Here is a 20,311-nt window from a genome sequence, read left to right on the forward strand (position 1 = left end):
GTATCTCTCTGTACAGGCTATGACCAAACTTAGGGGGCTGTTCCTGCTGAATTGTGCTTAGTACAGGGGAATCCCTATGTGCCATAGTTTTATGGTATCTCTCTGTACAGGCTATGGGCAAACTTAGGGGGCTGTTCCTGCTGAATTGTGCTTAGTACAGGGGAATCCCTATGTGCCATAGTTTTATGGTATCTCTCTGTACAGGCTATGAGCAAACTTAGGGGGCTGTTCCTGCTGAATTGTGCTTAGTACAGGGGAATCCCTATGTGCCATAGTTTTATGGTATCTCTCTGTACAGGCTATGGGCACACTTAGGGGGCTGTTCCTGCTGAATTGTGCTTAGTACAGGGGAATCCCTATGTGCCATAGTTTTATGGTATCTCTCTGTACAGGCTATGAGCAAACTTATGTAAGATAGATATGTATATATATATATATATATATGGTAGCCAGCAGTTTCTTTATTCTCACTGCGTGACTCAGCCCCTTTGTCCCCTGAGCTCCATAATGAAATGGGCTTCTGTATTAATGGCGCTGAGCTGAGATGAGTCACGTCTCTGACAAGGAACCTCACCGCTTAGCAGAGACAAGAAAAATGGAGAGTAGGATAATAACCTTCAGAGAGAGAGTAATTATGGTGAGGGAGGTGAGGGGATAGAGGACTCCATGAGAATATAAATGACAGTCAGGTGGAGCAGCTCATGGATTCCGTTTAAACATAAGGGCTACTCCTAACTGGGCCACATTATGTTGTGATGCAAAAATCTGTATTTTCGGTTGGATTTGGTACATTCATGGCGCCCAAGTCACCCATTTTGTCTCCCAACAGGTGGCAACAGTCTGCTAAATCCTCCGGAATCTCCAGCAATGTGCAGCCCATGGGGGCTAAGGCTGACGCACTCAGGGAAGAGATGGAGGAAGCGGCAAACCGGGTTGAGATATGTAGGGTACGTCTGTCCCGGGCAGCTCCGGAAAGTCATTTCGGCATTTTACTGCCAATAGATTTGCCACATTAGTGTCACCTAGAATGTAATATTTATTCTGCAGAAAGCTGTACCATACCTGAGTAAACAGCCCTAGAAGCTCTCTCAGCTGCCATTTTAAGTAGCTTCCCGCTGCAGCTCTAGCTATTGGTATCTCAGATTACACATTCCTAAGGGAGGGGGAAGTGAGTTTTATGAATTCTTATGGGAGAGGTGAGAAAACTGTGCAGACTTCGGCCCCAGGAATAAGGGAGGTTTCTGAGAGAGGAAGTCAGATACCCTAAGAACATGTTTACAAAAAAGGAGACAAGAAACCCTGTGTTTCTTTTGATAGAGGACCTTTCTGATTAAGTTTTTACCTATCATTCCCCTTTAACTCGCCCCTCTGTATCCTGCTTCCCAACAGGTCCGGTATGGGGCTCTCATTATTACACAAAATAATCCTGACCGTATGCCAAGGCCCTGTACCCACGGGCTGAAGCCATTGTGCCTTTACCTACTGTCATTCATTTTGTCTCTTCGCAGGATCAGCTGTCGGCAGATATGTACAACTTTGTGGCCAAAGAAATAGACTATGCAAACTACTTCCAGATGGTGAGCCTGTTGGTTGGGTCTTTATAGGTTTTGAATTATTTGCCCTCTTCTTCTAACTCTTTGCAGCTTTCAAATGGGGGTCACTGACCCCCGCAGCCAAAACCTAGTGCTCTGTGAGGCTCCAGTTTTATTGTTATTGTTATTTTATATTCCTTATATTTCTATTTAGTCCCTCCTCTATTCATATGCCTGTCTCTCTTTCAAACCACTGCCTGGTTGCTGGGTGAAATTGGACCCTAGCAACCAGATAGCTGCTTAAATTCCAAACTGGAGAGCTGCTGAGCAAAAAGCCAAATAATTCAAAAACCACAAATAATAAAAACAAAAAATAAAGACCAAGTGCAAATTGCCTCAAAATAGCATTCTCTACATCATACTAAGATTTTAAAGGTCAACTACCCCTTTATTGTTGAAAATGTAATGACTAAAGGGTCACTAGGAAACCAAGAATTTCGAATTACTGCTGAGATTCATGTAGAAGTAAATGGCAGAGGTCCCTTCCCATTCCTTCAAGTTCTCTCTTTTGTCTCAAAACTTTAGAGATTTTGCTTTTCGGAAAACTCGACTTTTTCGAAACTTGACCTTTTTTTTTCGCCTTTTTTGTCCAAACACACAACTTTTTCAAATTGTCGCAGCGACAATTCAGTAAAGTCAGACCCAATGTGTAGCATTTCTAACCTAAGTGGGGGTGAACTTTAAGTTAACTTTTAGTATATTATAGAATGGCCTATTCCTAACAACTTTGCAATTGGTCTTCATTATTTATTTCTTATAGTTTTTGAATTATTTGCCTTCATCTAACTCTTTGCAGTTTCCAAATGGGGGTCAGTGACCCCGGCAGCCAAACCCTATTGCTCTGTGAGGCTCCAGTTTTATTGTTATTGTTACTTTTTATTCCTTATCTTTCTATTCAGCCCCTCCCCTATTCATATACCAGTATCTCATCCAAACCACTCCCTGGTTGCTAAGGTAACTTGGACCCTAGCAACCAAATAGCTGCTGAAACTCCAAACTGGTGAGCTGCTGAACTGAAAATGAAATAACTAAAAATCTACAAATAATAAAAAAATGAAGACCAATTGCAAATTGTTTTAGAATCTCACTTTCATACTAAACGTTAACTCAAAGGTGAACAGCCCCTTTTAGCTTTAGTTCCCCTTTACAGCGTGCCATGCATTTCAGTTGGCATCATAAGGGGCTTTTACTGCCCGTATATATCAGGGGTGTGTATGTTGCAGTATCCAGGCCCCCCTGAGAGCCCCCAGGAGTATGAAGGTGGCAAGTAAATGCCCTTTCTCCTCCGTGTGGGAGTTATGTGTCGGCACAGACAGTGTAATTATTAAATGCGCATTCACAGTAGAATCACAGGATAGATACATGTCATTTTATTCTACAATGATTTCATCCGTAACATTAAAAACACAAGCGCAGGCAGCAGGAATCAATATCCATCTCAAATTGAAGCTCATCAATGATTCAGTAGGTAATTTATTCCCGGTCCCTAGCCGGACCACCTTCAGAGGATTAGACGCCAGAGATAATCTTTCCCTATTTATGCGCACAATGCTGAACTTCCAATCAGCCGGGGGGGCTGGAAATCCTTATTTATTTGGTTTGATCATGAGGGTGCAATCCTTACTGCCCAGTAACAGCCCTGTCTTTCTGCAGCTAATAGAGGTGCAAGCAGAGTACCACCGAAAGTCGCTCGCGCTGCTGACTGCTGTGCTGCCACAGATCAAAGCCCAACAGGGTGAGTGTAACGGCCAAACCTTTACTATTTCCCATTGCACCACATCTGCCATTGCTATTGCTATAAGGGTGAAGACACACTGGGCTACTAGTAGCAGCTACTTTTTCACAGCTACTAAATGCCAAAAAATCCCCTGCCATAGACAATACTGAGAATTGCCTCTGCTAAAACACATGTAGAGACAATTATCAGTAAATGATCAGCATTGTCTGTTTTAGTAGCCATGACAAGTAGCTGCTACTAGTAGCTCTGTGTGTCTTTACCCTAACACTGTGTTTTAGGCTAAAAGCCTTTTAGGACTGGGCCTGCACCATCATATGTTGTTGCCTGTTATCGTGTGTCCATTTGATACCATGAAGGATGCTCTGAATCCACAATATTATTGTTTGGCCAAATACCCAATTCTGCACCAAATATTTGGCAAAATAACAAACCCAAGCCAAGGCCCATATATATATATATATAGTACACAGGGAGGAGCACACCCTATACAAGTCCAAATGCCCTTGGTGCAGGTCAAAAACAAAAATATAATAGAAAGAGTGCCGCACACACAGGGACTTGGCACAAAAGAAAAAGTGTTTTTAGAATTTGGAATTTTTTCAATAAAAACACTTTTTCTTTTGTATCAAGTCCCTGTGTGTGCGGCACTCTTTCTATTATATATATATATTCAAAGACTAGAATAGAATTAATAAATAAAATGCTGATATTACCTATTGGGTAGCATGCATCCTGTCATTTCCCTGAGCTCCCTGAGATATTTAGGCAAGAAAACACCAGGGGCAAAAAATGCAATAAAATGTATAAATTACAGAAATCTCTCGGGCACCCGTATAATTTAGCTTAACTCTGTGCCCTTAAGGTAGAAGATTTGCACAGGTCTCACCTCTCCAATCCAGCCAGAACACAGAGACACCCCATGAATACAGTGCTGCCAGCCTGAGGTGTAGCACTACTGTATTTATATGGAGTAGGTGCCCCCTACTGGTCCCCTATCCTGTACTTGCTCTCTGCCCTTTGGTACAATAAAATTGTATATAGCCAATAGCTGGTAATTCTGTATATAACCAATAGCTGGTAATTCTGTATATAGCCAATAGCTGGTAATTCTGTATATAGGCAATAGCTGGTAATTCTGTCTATAGCCAATAGCTGGTAATTCTGTATATAGCCAATAGCTGGTAATTCTGTATATAACCAATAGCTGGTAATTCTGTATATAGCCAATAGCTGGTAATTCTGTATATAGCCAATAGCTGGTAATTCTGTATATAACCAATAGCTGGTAATTCTGTATATAGCCAATAGCTGGTAATTCTGTATATAGGCAATAGCTGGTAATTCTGTCTATAGCCAATAGCTGGTAATTCTGTAAATAGCCAATAGCTGGTAATTCTGTATATAGCCAATAGCTGGTAATTCTGTATATAGGCAATAGCTGGTAATTCTGTATATAGCCAATAGCTGGTAATTCTGTATATAGCCAATAGCTGGTAATTCTGTAAATAGCCAATAGCTGGTAATTCTGTATATAGCCAATAGCTGGTAATTCTGTATATAGCCAATAGCTGGTAATTCTGTATATAGCCAATAGCTGGTAATTCTGTATATAGCCAATAGCTAGTAATTGTGTATATAGCCAATAGCTAGTAATTGTGTATATAGCCAATAGCTAGTAATTGTGTATATAGCCAATAGCTGGTAATTGTGTATATAGCCAATAGCTGGTAATTCTGTATAGCTAATAGCTGGTAATTGTGTATATAGCAATAGCTGGTAAATGTGTATATAGCCAATAGCTGGTAATTCTGTATATAGCCAATAGCTGGTAATTGTGTATATAGCCAATAGCTGGTAATTCTGTATATAGCCAATAGCTGGTAATTCTGTATATAGCCAATAGCTAGTAATTCTGTATATAGCCAATAGCTGGTAATTCTGTATATAGCCAATAGCTAGTAATTCTGTATATAGCCAATAGCTGGTAATTCTGTATATAGCCAATAGCTGGTAATTCCTATGACAAGCCCCACTGAAGCCCCAAGTCCTTGTGACAATGAAACTGGCCAAGGGCCCCGTTCAGCTGCAAGGCTAACACTCATCTCACATAAAAACACCAGCAAGGCCACACTCCCCCCCCCCCCCCAAACATTCCACTTAAGCACATTATGCATTTTTCTTTGAAAAAGGAGGCTTTGCTGGTTTCATGATCTGAAGCAGCTGGTCCGGGGCCTCTGCGAAGCCAGATGTGGTCCTTGTAAAGTCACATCCCATTGGAGGGAGTTGGCTTGATTGGTGGGGATCTGGAATGTCGTTCACTTGCTGTTTGCCATAGGAAGGTGTCTTTGGCCCCTTCAGCTCTGTAGGGTTTCATATGGATATGTGTTTCTCCTTCCATTCGTTACTCCTTCATTCTAGCCGTCTGCCCATCGTTTTATCCCATCTAAATAAGCTTTAATTACTGACTGACAACTTGATGGCGAATGCTGAGCAAGTCTATAGATTGCCAGCCTGTTCAAACCATTTCCCCAACTGATACCTACTCAGGAACCCCCCAAATCTAATTTAGTCCCCATTTAGGCTGGGAACCCCTACCCATTGCTTCGGGCCTACTGTGCAGTTTGATAACCGGCCTACAGGTCCCCATACACGTGAAGATTCACTCGCTTGGTGAGGTCGCCAAGCGAGCGGATCTTCACCCGATATCCCCACCTACGGGTGGGCAATATTGGGAGAATCCAGGCTAATTCGATCGTTTGGCCCTGGGGCCAAACTATTGAATTATAACGAAGGGTATAGGTAAAGTCGGTCTGGGGACCGCATCAACAAGCCGATGCGGTCCCCTATCCAACTAGATTTTTTAACCTGCCCAATCGATATGTGGCCGATTTCAGGCCAGGCCCGTCGGTAGTGCCCATACACGGGCCGATTAGCTGCCGAATCTGTCTGAGGGACCGATATCGACAGCTAGAATTGGCCCATGTATGGGCACCTTAAGACGGACTAAGAGGGCAATCAGTGATTATATTTGGAGGCTCACTTTGTTCCGTTTATCCCCACCAGAGGCTTGGATAGAGAAGCCATCGTTCGGGAAGCCTTTAGAGGAACATCTGACAGTCAGTGGGAGAGAGATTGCCTTCCCAATAGAGGCCTGCGTCACCATGCTGCTGGAATGCGGAATGCAGGAAGAGGTAGGGCAATTACTGGACGCCATATTGGCCCTTGGCGCAGTCTGGGGCTGTTTGTGCTTGGATACGTGGGCTTGGAGCGCATCTGAATTTTGTCACCAGTGTTTGCATATTATCTACCGGTCGCAATTGGCACCTTTAAAAAATGGTACAGATATGGGACCTGTTATCCAGAATGCTCGGGACCTGGGGTTTTCCAGGGGGTCTTTCTGTAATTTGGATCTCCTCCTGAAAAAAGGGAAATCGTTTTTAAAAATTAAAATTAGAATTATTAGAATTTTCTTTCTATTCTATTCTTATCCTTATCAGTTATAATCGGAGCTTAGTGATGTAATTTGTCACATGACTCAGTAATAATAAATGAAGTCCCCCTGTTGTAAAATATGAGGATATAAGAAGGCACCTCGGCGTTCCATGAGCTGTATTATATGGTCATAGAATTTCTCAGTGACTTATAATATCCCTATATGTTACAATAGGGGGCACTTTATTCACTATATATTATAAGGAACTCCTCGGGGGCTTATAATATCCCTATATGTTACAATAGGGGGCACTTTATTCACTATATATTATAAGGAACTCCTCGGGGGCTAATAATATCCCTATATGTTACAATAGGGGGCACTTTATTCACTATATATTATAAGGAACTCCTCGGGGGCTTATAATATCCCTATATGTTACAATAGGGGGCACTTTATTCACTATATATTATAAGGAACCCCTCGGGGGCTTATAATATCCCTATATGTTACAATAGGGGGCACTTTATTCACTATATATTATAAGGAACTCTTCTGTGACTTATAATATCCCTATATGTTACAATAGGGGGCACTTTATTCACTATATATTATAAGGAACTCCTCGGGGGCTTATAATATCCCTATATGTTACAATAGGGGGCACTTTATTCACTATATATTATAAGGAACTCTTCTGTGACTTATAATATCCCTATATGTTACAATAGGGGGTACTTTATTCACTATATATTATAAGGAACTCCTCGGGGGCTTATAATATCCCTATATGTTACAATAGGGGGCACTTTAGTCACTATATATTATAAGGAACTCCTCGGGGGCTTATAATATCCCTATATATTACAGTAGGGGGTACTTTATTCACTATATATTATAAGGAACCCCTCGGGGACTTATAATATCCCTATATGTTACAATAGGGGGTACTTTATTCACTATATATTATAAGGAACTCCTCGGGGGCTTATAATATCCCTATATGTTACAATAGGGGGTACTTTATTCACTATATATTATAAGGAACCCCTCGGGGGCTTATAATATCCCTATATGTTACAATAGGGGGCACTTTATTCACTATATATTATAAGGAACCCCTCGGGGGCTTATAATATCCCTATATGTTACAATAGGGGGCACTTTATTCACTATATATTATAAGGAACTCCTCTGTGACTTATAATATCCCTATATGTTACAATAGGGGGTACTTTATTCACTATATATTATAAGGAACTCCTCGGGGGCTTATAATATCCCTATATGTTACAATAGGGGGCACTTTAGTCACTATATATTATAAGGAACTCCTCGGGGGCTTATAATATCCCTATATGTTACAATAGGGGGTACTTTATTCACTATATATTATAAGGAACTCCTCGGGGGCTAATAATATCCCTATATGTTACAATAGGGGGCACTTTATTCACTATATATTATAAGGAACCCCTCGGGGGCTTATAATATCCCTATATGTTACAATAGGGGGCACTTTATTCATTATATATTATAAGGAACTCCTCGGGGGCTTATAATATCCCTATATGTTACAATAGGGGGCACTTTATTCATTATATATTATAAGGAACTCCTCGGGGACTTATAATATCCCTATATGTTACAATAGGGGGTACTTTATTCACTATATATTATAAGGAACCCCTCGGGGGCTTATAATATCCCTATATGTTACAATAGGGGGTACTTTATTCACTATATATTATAAGGAACCCCTCGGGGGCTTATAATATCCCTATATGTTACAATAGGGGGCACTTTATTCACTATATATTATAAGGAACTCCTCGGGGACTTATAATATCCCTATATGTTACAATAGGGGGTACTTTATTCACTATATATTATAAGGAACCCCTCGGGGGCTTATAATATCCCTATATGTTACAATAGGGGGTACTTTATTCACTATATATTATAAGGAACTCCTCGGGGGCTTATAATATCCCTATATGTTACAATAGGGGGCACTTTATTCACTATATATTATAAGGAACGCCTCGGGGACTTATAATATCCCTATATGTTACAATAGGGGGTATTTATTCACTATATAATGGGGTCTGTGGAACAGAGGATAACTTTGCCTTTTGTGCCTTTGTCCATCCGGAATCTGTCAGCATCGGAATTCACTTCTTTTTTGCTGGTAAAACCCCTCTTCGAGATAATTCCAGGTCAGTGGCAAGAGCCGATTGGTTGAATTTGTTCTTTCCCTTTTAAAGGGAGGCAGCTGGAAACCATTTGCTCTTCCCGTGGGGTTGAAAGCAGCATTCCCAAGCATTCCTCCCACTGCCGCTCATCATAAAGGGTTAAATGCTTTGCCATCTCCCTCCTGCAAGGCTTTTAATATCATTCACTTAAAGGGGTGGTTCACCCTTTAGCTAATGTTATAGAATGGCCAATTCTAAGCAGCTTTTCACTTGGTCTTCATTATTTATTTGTTATAGTGTTTGAATTATTGGCCTTCTTCTTGCAACTCTTTGCCATTTTTAAATGGGAGGTCACTGACCCCGGCTAATATGGGGACTATGAACTGTGGCTTCCATGGCTACTGGGTGCAATAATGTAGATTAAAGCGCACTGTGTATGATTATAAAGAATATAAGGAAAGTGGGTTTTATACCCTAACCAAGTGTGATCATGGGGGGCGTTTTAGGGATGCACCGAACCCACTTTTTTGGGTTTGGCCGAACTCCCCCCGACGGATTCTGCCCAAACCCCAGGATATGCTAATTTAACCCTTCCAAATCCTAATTAGCAAAAATCCCCCAGCCCTAACATTTAGGCTGATGCCACACGTGGCGTTTTTCCGCTGCGCTTTTTCTCGGCCTAAAAACGCCGCACAAGCCACACAGCCCCTGACTATGGCGTTTTTCAGCCTAGTACTGGTGACGTAGCAAATCCCGTTTCCATGGTGCTAATAGTGCGAAATAGTAAAAAACGCCACGTATTTTCGCTAGGTCTGGCAGCTGCCTTTGCGTATACATAGGAATAGCTTGCTGGCGTATTTCGGCCAACACTTGAAAAATCCGTGCTAAGGCTGATGCCACACGTGGCGTTTTTACGCTGCGTTTTTTCTAATTCTCTCGGCGGCTGAAAAACGCCCGATATCATCATCCATAGAAATAGCTTGAAAAGACTTGAAGAAAACCACACAATGCGGAAATACGCTAGAAAACGCCTGCCACGCCTGCCAGACCTAGCGGAAATACGCGGCTTTTTTTGCTATTTCGCACTATTAGCACCATGGGAAACGGGATTTGCTTAAGTCACCAGTACTAGGCTGAAAAACGCCATAGTCAGGGGCTGTGTGGCTTGTGCGGTGTTTTTAGGCTGAGAAAAAACGTAGCGGTAAAACGCCACATGTGGCATCAGCCTAAGGCGTTTTCTAGCGTATTTCCGCATTGTGTGGTTTGCTTCGAGTCTTTTCAAGCTATTTCTATGGATGATGATATCGGGCGTTAGAGAATTAGAAAAAACGCAGTGGAAAAACGCCACGTGTGGCATCAGCCTTACCCCTTCCTAACGCTAATTAACATATGATAATTTATGCTAACTAGGATTTGGTTTGGCCGGGACCGTGGATTCGGCCAAAACCGAATACTGGCTGGGTTTGGCCCGAATCCTGAACCAAATCCAGGATTTGGTGCATCCCTCGTGCTCCCTACAGTGACATTCCACAACTTTCCATTCATTTCTATATCATTTTTAAAAGGCATATTTATCAAAGGGTAAATACTCATTGATAAATACGCTTTTAAACATCCCATAGAAATGAATAGAAAGAAAATATACCCCCTAAAGCTTCTTGTGGTACTTACCACCCTGCCAGGGGGCTTTTCAGTTCTACATATACATAGACTCAAATACAAAACAAATGTCGGCACGCACTGGATTTACAAAATAGTCATTTATTCAAATATACGCCTTTACATGTTTTTGAATAAATTACTATTTTGCTTTCGTAAATCTCCATTTTCTGGAGTATTTCTGGGCTGCAGCTCCAGCGCCCAGGTTATGTGTTTGTAATGGGAGATATAGATTTATTACACTTTTTTTTTTAATCATTTTATGAGTCTTCCAGCCTTAATAATAAATGTATTGCCCTTCTGTCTGCCCATGCCCTGTTACCCACACTCGCTCCATCTTTATTTGCCTTCCCCTTTATTCTCTCTCCCCTACCCCTTTGTGCACTCTGAGCAGGGTCGGACTGGGCTGCCGGGACACCGGGAAAAATCCCGGAACCGACCTTTACCTGCGCTCCCCCTGCCTGACCACTCCTCCCCTGACGCGTTAAATTTCGTGCGTTCGGGGGAGGACATCAGGTGAGGGGCCCTGCGAGGGGCGTCAAGGGGAGGGGGAGGAGGGAATTAGAGGACATGGGCGACGGGGGCACCTGCAGGGCCCCTGGGTCGGAAGCCCCGGTGGGCCTTTCACCCCCCAGTCCAACCCTGACTCTGAGACACAAAGCCCCGTGCCTTCTGTAACTCTCCTGTGCCCTTTACTCCCCCAGGGCCTGTTCCGAGTGGCGCCTTCTGCCTCCAAGCTGAAGAAGTTAAAAGCTGCCCTGGATTGCTGCGTAGTGGATGTGGCTGAATATTCCGCTGACCCACATGCCATAGCAGGTAAGTGCTGGCCTTGCATTATTCATACGTAGGTGTTGGAGCTACCATACCAACAAACATCACCCACGGCAGTGTCTGTAGGTTAACGGGGTGATTCGCTTTCACATTAACTTTTAGTTCTTAGCAACTTTTCAATTGGTCTTCATTATTTATTTGTAATAGTTTCTAAATTATTTGGGTTTTTCTTCCAACTCTTTCCAGCTTTCAAATGGGGGTCACTGACCCCGGCAGCCAAAAAAACTATTGCTCTGTGAGGCTCCAGTTTTATTGTTATTGTTACTTTTCATTACTTTTCTTTCTATTCAGCCCCTCCCCTGTTCATATTCCAATGACTCACTCATATCACTGCTTGGTTGCCAGGGTAATTTGCACCCTAGCAACCAGATAGCTCCTGAGCATACTCGGTTCTGTGCTAAAGAGACTTGAATGAATTCTTTTTCTTTTAGGAGCGTTAAAGTCTTATCTCCGAGAGCTTCCTGAGCCCCTCATGACATTCGAGCTGTATGAAGAATGGATACAAGCATCCAAGTGAGTTGCTAGTGAGCCCTGAACTGTAAGGGTAAGGGTGAAGACACACAGAGCTACTAGTTGCAGCTACTTGTTGTGGCTACTGAAATAGACAATGTTGATCATTTACTGAAAATTGTCTCAACGTGTGTTTTAGCAAAGGCCATTCTCAGTATTGTCTATGGTAGGGGATTTTCTGAAGTTTAGTAGCCATGAAAAAGTAGCTGCTACTAGTAGCCCAGTGTGTCTTAACCCTACGGAGCGAGTTAGTCGCCCGCGGTAGATCGCTGCAACTAATCACTTCAAAATGCCTTTCCACTGGCAAATATAGGAGTTGCCGGTGGAAAGGCAGACGCAACACTTTGGCTTTCCGAAGTCGCAGGAAGTTTTCTCCCATTGTTGCCGGTGGAAAGGCATTTCGGAGTAGTTAGTGGTCCGCGTTAGCAGCAATCTATCCCAGGCAAGTAACTCGCTCCGTGGGTCCTTAGCCTCAAGCAATACAAAAGCTACACTAAAAAAGGAGTGTTGGAACACACAAGTGCATAGCGCCCTCTGGTGGAAGTAGATGCCAAGCTGTATGAAATCTCCCTTCTCTGTGTGAGTGCAGAACTGTAACGTTGCACATCTCTGTGTTCAATCCTCAGCGTCCAGGAACAAGACAAGAGGCTGCAGGCTCTATGGAACGCATGTGAGAAGCTTCCCAAGGCCAATTATAACAATCTCAAGTGAGTGCGTCGGATAACATCTGGGACACAGGGATGCCTGTCTCTCTAAACATTTCATATTAGCTGGATGCCATTGCTTTACAAGTTTAAATTACTGGGGATTTATAATAATATAGTGCCCCCTATTGTAATATATAGGGATATTATAAGTCACAGAGGAGTTCCTTATAATATATAGTGAATAAAGTGCCCCCTATTGTAACATATAGGGATATTATAAGCCCCCGAGGAGTTCCTTATAATATATAGTGAATAAAGTGCCCCCTATTGTAACATATAGGGATATTATAAGTCCCCGAGGGGTTCCTTATAATATATAGTGAATAAAGTACCCCCTATTGTAACATATAGGGATATTATAAGCCCCCGAGGGGTTCCTTATAATATATAGTGAATAAAGTGCCCCCTATTGTAACATATAGGGATATTATAAGGCCCCCGAGGGGTTCCTTATAATATATAGTGAATAAAGTACCCCCTATTGTAACATATAGGGATATTATAAGTCCCCGAGGGGTTCCTTATAATATATAGTGAATAAAGTACCCCCTGTTGTATAATATAGGGATATTACAGGTCAAGGAACTCCGAGGTGACTTATAATATCCTCATGTTATACAACAACAACAACTTTATTTATTATAATATACAAGTTTCAGCGAGTCATGTGACAGAAATGACATCACTAAGCTCCTTTTATAAGGATATAATTTCCAGTTTCGTCCCATAGGGAAATTCCCAAACTGTATTTTATAATAATATAAGTAGTGATGCTATGACAGAGCCAGCATCTGGATTTGACACCATCCTAGCCAACACCAACACCACTTATCTCAATGAGATTTATTTATACCAAATACCCAGAGAGTGGGGCATTTTCAGGTCATTTCCCAAAGCAGCCAACCCTAATCCCTATGCACTGCTGTGGGTCACGGGGACACTGTCTATGCTCTGGGCTTACAGCCACGTGCATTGGGCAAAGGAACAACAAATATCCTCTCTTCATTCTCTTTTTCTTCCAAAAAATGAACTTGCAGATATGTCATTAAGTTTCTGGCCAAGTTAACAGAATACCAGGACGCCAACAAGATGACCCCCAGCAACATGGCCATTGTACTGGGACCCAACCTCCTATGGCCGCAGGCAGAAGGGTGAGTGATTAGCGTTTCCATGCCCTGCGGATACACTGCGCGTGTCTTCATAGTGGCGCCCCATGAAAAAGGCATTTACCTGTGTCATTTTCTTCCCCTGAATATGAGGGTGACTGCCTAACATGACAAAGTATTCTGGGACACTTTGCAATTGGTTTTCATTTTGTATTTTTTGCTTTTTTTTTTATTTAGCGTTCTCTTTAGCAGAGCTACAGTTTGAAATTTCAGCCACTGTCTGGTTGCTAGGGCACTGCTTACCTTGGCAACCATTCGGTGATTTGAATGAGAGACAGGAATATGAATAGGACAGGATATGAATAAAAAGATAAGGAATAAAAAGTAACTATAATAATAAAATGATAAGCTCAAGAGCAATCGCTTTTTGGCTGCCGGGGTCAGTGACCCCCATTTGAAAGCTGGAAAGAGGCAGAAGAAAATGGCAACAATAAAAAATAAATAATGAAGACCAATTGCAAAGTTGCTAGGAATAGGACATTGTATAACATGCTGAAAGTTAACCACCCCTTTAAGGTGGCCATACAGGGGCAGATTTCAGCTGCTGATTTGGTTAGACCAATTCAGCAGCTTATTTGCCTGTGTATGGGGCAACCCTGACGGGCCTCACCCAAAAATCAGGTGTTGATTTTCCCAGGCTCATTAGTGCTGTCCTCGTTCTGATTTCTCCCGATATTCCCACCTAATGTGGGCGATATTGGGCTAATTCGATCGTATGGCCGTATGGCCATACGATCGAATTAGCCCGATATCGTCCACCTTAGATGGGAATATTGGGAGAAGATCCGCTGGTTTGGCGACCTCACCATCGTAACACGTATGGCCACCTTTAGATTGCAAGCTCCACTGGAGCCCAACATGGTACGAATGATGTATAACGTCATTATAATAATATTCAACCACAAATATTTATAAGGTAACACAGTATGTGTCAAATGCAGGAATATCACGGAAATGATGACCACCGTATCGCTCCAAATCGTGGGAATCATTGAGCCATTAATCCTGCATGCTGATTGGTTCTTCCCAGGGGGTGAGTATATGCACCTATGTAAGATGCATGGATATAATGGCAGACTGTGAGTAACACTGATTTCACTGTTGGCACAGATATAGAATTCAACGTGACGGGTAACTATGGCAGCCCTGTGCATACCAACCACAATGCCAACTACAGCTCCATGCCGTCCCCCGATATGGACCATTCCGACAGAAAGCAGCACGACCAGGCCCGGAGGCCCCTCAGCGTGGCCACTGACAACATGATGCTGGAGTTCTACAAGAAGGATGGGTATAACATTCTATCTTCCTTTTATCTTACCTGGGGATGGATTCCCCTCCCACCGAGGGGTTACAAAATGACCTGTATGTTCTTAAAGTGATACACACTAAGTTTGATAGTTTATCAGCAGTAGTTATATAGGAGCTACTAACTGGTGGCACCACTAAAGCAGTTGATGTCAGACCTTTTCAGGTCAAGCCTCCCTTTTGATCAGGGACCCTTGTCGAAAACCTTGGCGTATCAGCCATTCAGCCTTTTAAAGGAACAGTAACACCCAAAAATGAGTGTTTTAAAGTAATTAAAATATAATGTACTGTTGCCCTGCACTGGAGTGTTTGCTACAGAAACCCTGCTATAGTTTATATAATTTCCCCCTACCATAGGGGAAACCATTCAAGCAGGAAAAGGAGAAAAGGCACAGGTTACATAGCAGATAACTGATAAGCTCTGTTGTATACAAAGGGGTTCTACACAGCTTATCTGTTATCTATTATGTATCCTGTGCTTGAATGGCTGCCCCCCCTGGCTACACAGCAGCCTATTTATACTACTATAGTAGAGTTTTTGAACACATCAGTGTTACCAGAGCAGGGCAACAGTACATTATATTTTGATTACTTGAAAACACTCTCATTTTTTTGGTGTTACTGTTCCTTTAAAGTGTCCAGACCAAATCTAGCCTTAAATGGCTTTGGAGCTGGACTTGTAGGTGTAAGTAGGAGAGCCAATAGGCATGGTTCCCTAATGGGACAGGCACTGTGTCCAGCTTCTCCACGGAGCCTGAGCAAAGCTCTTTTGAGTGCAATTATGGAACATTTAGGGAATAATATAACCAAGCCAGCATCTTACTTTATCCCCTCCGCTGATTGTGCTCTAATATGGGCTGCACGGGAACAAACAACATGGAGTCTTCAGTCAGGTGACACATTGGGTTCCGCTTTAAAGATATTGGCCCTTGTAGGTTGTCTAAAGACGAAAGGAATATTCATGGGGTGGGAAATTGCTAATCAATGTATAATGAACCTTGGAATTAAGAATGGAGTTGTGCCCCTTTTCATTATTTATTTTTTATAGTTTTTGAATTATTTTCCTTTCTCTTCTGCCTCTTTGCAGCTTTCAAATGGGGGTCACTGACCCCGGCAGCCAAACCCTATTGCTCTGTGAGGCTCCAGTTTTATTGTTATTGTTACTTTCCTATCATTTCTATGCAGCCCCTCCCCTATTCATATTACCATCTCTCACTTAAACCATTGCCTGGTTGCTATATTAGACCCTAGCTACCAGATAGCTGATAAAATACCAAATAGAGAGCTACTGAACAAAAAGCTAAATAACTAAAAATGAAGACCAATTGGCAAATTGTCTCAGAATATCAATGTCAATATCAATCATATTAAAAGTTAATTTAAAGGTGAACTAGCCCTTTAATGTAAAAAAATAAAATGATGGGGGCAACCAACTAGAGTCAATTCATCATGGAAATATACGGAGCAGTATCCACACAGTAGGTAGGAAGACAAAGCACCTACACAGTTACAGAGCCCTTTGTGCTCAGTGCGGTGGGGCACGCAAGACCCAAATGCCCCCCTCCCGGTATCCCAACTTATGTTCTTTGTGTTTCTGTCCATGCAGCCTTAGGAAAATACAAAGGTAAGGTGTATATGTGAGAAGCCGTTTACTATTTTATTGCTGTTGTTGTGCCATGTCCTGTGACCCCCCCATATCATGTGCCCCTACATACATTGTAGCATCACCAAGTCCCCCGTTGTGTATTACCGACATCGTACCGTGCACACTGCGTGTTTTGTGACCCTCCCCAAATTCCACTCTCTACACACACTGACCTTTTTGTTCCTAAATGTACTGTATATCGATACAGAGTATCTGTAGTACAATAGGCAAACATATGCCAGTCCCCCAAGTCATGGTAACCCAGGGTCGGACTGGGGGGTGAAGGGCCCACCGGGGCTCCTGTCCCAGGGGCCCTGCAGGTGCCCCCAGCCAGACGCGTCCCCTAACCCCCCCCCCGCAGGGGCCCCCCTAACCCAGGGCCCCCCACCCGACGTCCTCCTCCGAGCGCGTAAATTTGACGCGTCGGGAGGATCGGGCCCAGTCCGACCCTGTGGTAACCCAACCCGGCACAACTGATGGGAACCCCTTATTGGGTTTGTTGAACTGCTGCAAACCTTTCTGTAGCCCCCCCAGGAGAAAACAGTTGCCTACAGCTCTGCCTTTGGTAGCAATATTGGGGTACCCCGTACCCCACCCCTGGCACACAGTGTATATATTAATAGGGAACGGCAGAGGAAGGGTGCTGTACTCAGTATCAGTGTATACAGTAGCATATTGGTGTAGCCCACACGTAGGAAATGTATATAATTGTGTATGTTTTACTTTAACCCTTTGTTTCCATTTGTTTCCCGCTCCCCTGCTCTGTGGGAGTCTGTTCTACAGTGTTACTGGCTCAGTCTCTCTCTCTCTCTCTCTAACCTCCTTTATAGAGATGGTAAGCAGATGTCTTTGTATTCCCCCCTTAGCATGGGCGTGAGGGTGATGGACACTTCATGGGTTGCCCGCCGCGGTTCTTCCTTAGTCCGCAAAGGCCCCTCCACCCCACCCGCCATGCAGCCCCCTGCTCCTCCTCCGCTCGATTCCGCAGCCACACCTCATTCACCAAATCCTGACTTGTCCGTAGAAAGTCCCTCCCCTACTCCTCCCAGTAGTGGCTCCCAGCCGGGTCCTGAGAGGACAAGGTAAGGCCTCACCGCTGTCGCCATAGCTTTGTATCGAGCAGCTCCACCTCTAACCGCCCTAACAAGACTCCTCCTCCAAGACCGCTTTTAGGTGCCCCAAAGAAACATTCCAGTTGCCCATACTGGGGTCCATTGGCATCTATGAGCCTTCTCCAGACGGCCTTTGGGTGGGTTTTCTTGACGGACGACCCAGAGAAGGTTCATTTCCTGAAATGGTTCTCCTCCCAATCAAGGCAAATTCCATTTTAGATGTAGTGGGGTTGGATATTGGGGAGCCATGATGGACTAGTGTTCCATTTGTTCCAACCATCAAGGCCGGGGAAATTGCCCCCATCATCTCTGTTACCTAAAAGCGGCCCTGCACGTACACGTGAGATTTGGAAAAGCAACCTCATTCTCCTCTGGCTTGTGCCTGGCTGCCGTGTATTTGCCTTACTCACCCTAACTGCGCCTGCCCATTGGCTCTGCACTTCAAATACCCCAGCCTGGGGCTCTTGTATCTCGGCTATAGCTTTATTGGCCAACCCAGAGACTACAGAACAGTCTTTACGAATCTGGTGTAGGTTTATGTTGATTCATATGACAATGGGACCCTATTGGCGTCCATTTTTTGGGCACGTTGGGCTGATCCTGTACGTGCCGTCATATGAATTCTACCCCAGTCATGTTAATAACCCCTTTTTATCCTGGCTATAGCTTTATTGGCCAAGTTCTGGAACCCAGAGGCTACAGAACAGTCTCAATGAGGGACTTTACGAATCTGGTGTAGGTTTATGCTCATTCATATGACAATGGGACCCTATTGGCGTCCATTTTGGCACATTGGGTTGATCCTGACCGTGCCGCCATATGAATTCTACCCCAGTCATGTTAATAACCCCTCGCCTTGGCCTTCCTCCCGCCAGATTTCAAGTCCATTCAGCCTGTGCATATGTGTCCGTACAAGAGATGTGTCCCCCGTTGCATGTCATGTGACCGTTTGTGCTTGGACGCCATGATCCAATGGCTGTGTGTGTCGCTGTCTCTCACATTTATGTGCCCCCCGGCTCCCCTTTGTGCCACACAGCAGAGCGAATGGCTTTCTAGCAGTCTCTCTCTCTCTATTCCTGTCACGTTTCGCTGCTCAAGACCTCTCTCTCTCTCTCTTCTATCTCGTTGGGTTTTTCCACGTACAAATATTTTTGCTCTTTTTTCTGTTTTTTTTTCTTTTATTTTCTTTCTCGTTTGTTTTGTTGGATTCTCTCTGTTCCTGTGTTTGCCCCATCCTTGTTATCCCTCCATCGAACACAGTGGAGATGAGGTTTCGCCTCAGTGGTCGGACTCCTGTTACAACTACCCTTCCCCTGAAGAAGACAGAACCACATCCTTGCACTCATGTACCCCGCACCCCACCCTCCCTCCTCACCCTCCCAAAGCTCCTCCAGCTGCTGCCAGAGCTGATGCCCCTTCTGCCTACCGGTGGACTGGGTACAGCCAGACTTTGCCTCCTTCCCCACCGAAGCTTGACATTAACTCCAACCCCAAACCTTGCTACTTACACCTCAATAAGCAGAGCTCCCTAACTGAACCCCACACCACAGAACCTAACGTCTCCCCCCTCTACATCAAAACCCCACTCGTTCTAACCAAACCCGACCCATCTGGCACCCCTAACCTTCCCACAATGTCACCCCCATGGCTCAGCTGTTCCTGTGTTCGAGACAAGGGAACCAAGCTGACTAGGTAATTACCAAGGTTTGCTATGTGATTGTGAGAGTGGTGCATTGTGGGGAGGCTTCTAGCGTGGCAGGGCTGGCACATAAACACCCACAGTCTCGTGCCAGCGGGTGATGATTGATGGTTTCCAAGCTAAGGCTGCGACTTTAGCTTTAAACCGCTTCTATAGATTTTCTCGAGGGTCTGAGAGCCTACGATATCCCCAGGGGATTGGAAACATCGTGTTCTAATGATCTGCTCTGGGAAGGAGACAAAATGATTCAGCAGCACTAAAAGCAGCGAAAAGCTCCGCACTCTCTGTATTCTCAGTAGGAGAAGTAGGGAGGGATAAGGAATGTTCTGGGCACGCAATAAGCTGTACCCCCATACTGTACTGTCTAAGGGAAACACTATGGCACCCCCTACCCATATGTATAAATACAAATATACAGAGAGGGAATGTTCTGGGCACACAATAAGCTGTACCCCCATACTGTACTGTCTAAGGGAAACACTATGGCACCCCCTACCCATATGTATAAATACAAATATACAGAGAGGGAATGTTCTGGGCACACAATAAGCTGTACCCCCATACTGTACTGTCTAAGGGAAACACTATGGCACCTCCTACCCATATGTATAAATACAAATATACAGAGAGGGAATGTTCTGGGCACACAATAAGCTGTACCCCCATACTGTACTGTCTAAGGGAAACACTATGGCACCCCCTACCCATATGTATAA

The 20,311-nt window shown here is 43.7% G+C and overlaps 1 protein-coding gene across 8 annotated transcripts in view; it reads left to right on the forward strand.

Moving 5' to 3' along the window:
* Positions 1-20,311, forward strand: part of arhgap44 (Rho GTPase activating protein 44) — a 70,921-nt gene that overhangs the window by 39,174 nt on the left and 11,436 nt on the right. For 3 of the 8 annotated variants that reach the window (XM_031894394.1, XM_031894397.1, XM_031894396.1), the window contains exons 7-19: positions 830-947; positions 1,509-1,577; positions 3,246-3,327; positions 6,394-6,521; positions 11,322-11,433; positions 11,880-11,961; positions 12,585-12,665; positions 13,703-13,816; positions 14,773-14,864; positions 14,942-15,122; positions 16,746-16,763; positions 17,651-17,866; positions 19,157-19,588. In XM_031894394.1, the coding sequence (XP_031750254.1) occupies positions 830-947; positions 1,509-1,577; positions 3,246-3,327; positions 6,394-6,521; positions 11,322-11,433; positions 11,880-11,961; positions 12,585-12,665; positions 13,703-13,816; positions 14,773-14,864; positions 14,942-15,122; positions 16,746-16,763; positions 17,651-17,866; positions 19,157-19,588 (1,725 nt within the window). The remainder of the gene's footprint in view (positions 1-829; positions 948-1,508; positions 1,578-3,245; positions 3,328-6,393; positions 6,522-11,321; positions 11,434-11,879; positions 11,962-12,584; positions 12,666-13,702; positions 13,817-14,772; positions 14,865-14,941; positions 15,123-16,745; positions 16,764-17,650; positions 17,867-19,156; positions 19,589-20,311) is intronic. The other 5 variants (XM_031894395.1, XM_031894398.1, XM_031894399.1 and 2 more) reach the window with 5 other exon arrangements.

Source organism: Xenopus tropicalis, chromosome 10, assembly GCF_000004195.4.
Source record: "Xenopus tropicalis strain Nigerian chromosome 10, UCB_Xtro_10.0, whole genome shotgun sequence".
Taxonomy (NCBI): Eukaryota; Metazoa; Chordata; class Amphibia; order Anura; family Pipidae; genus Xenopus; species Xenopus tropicalis.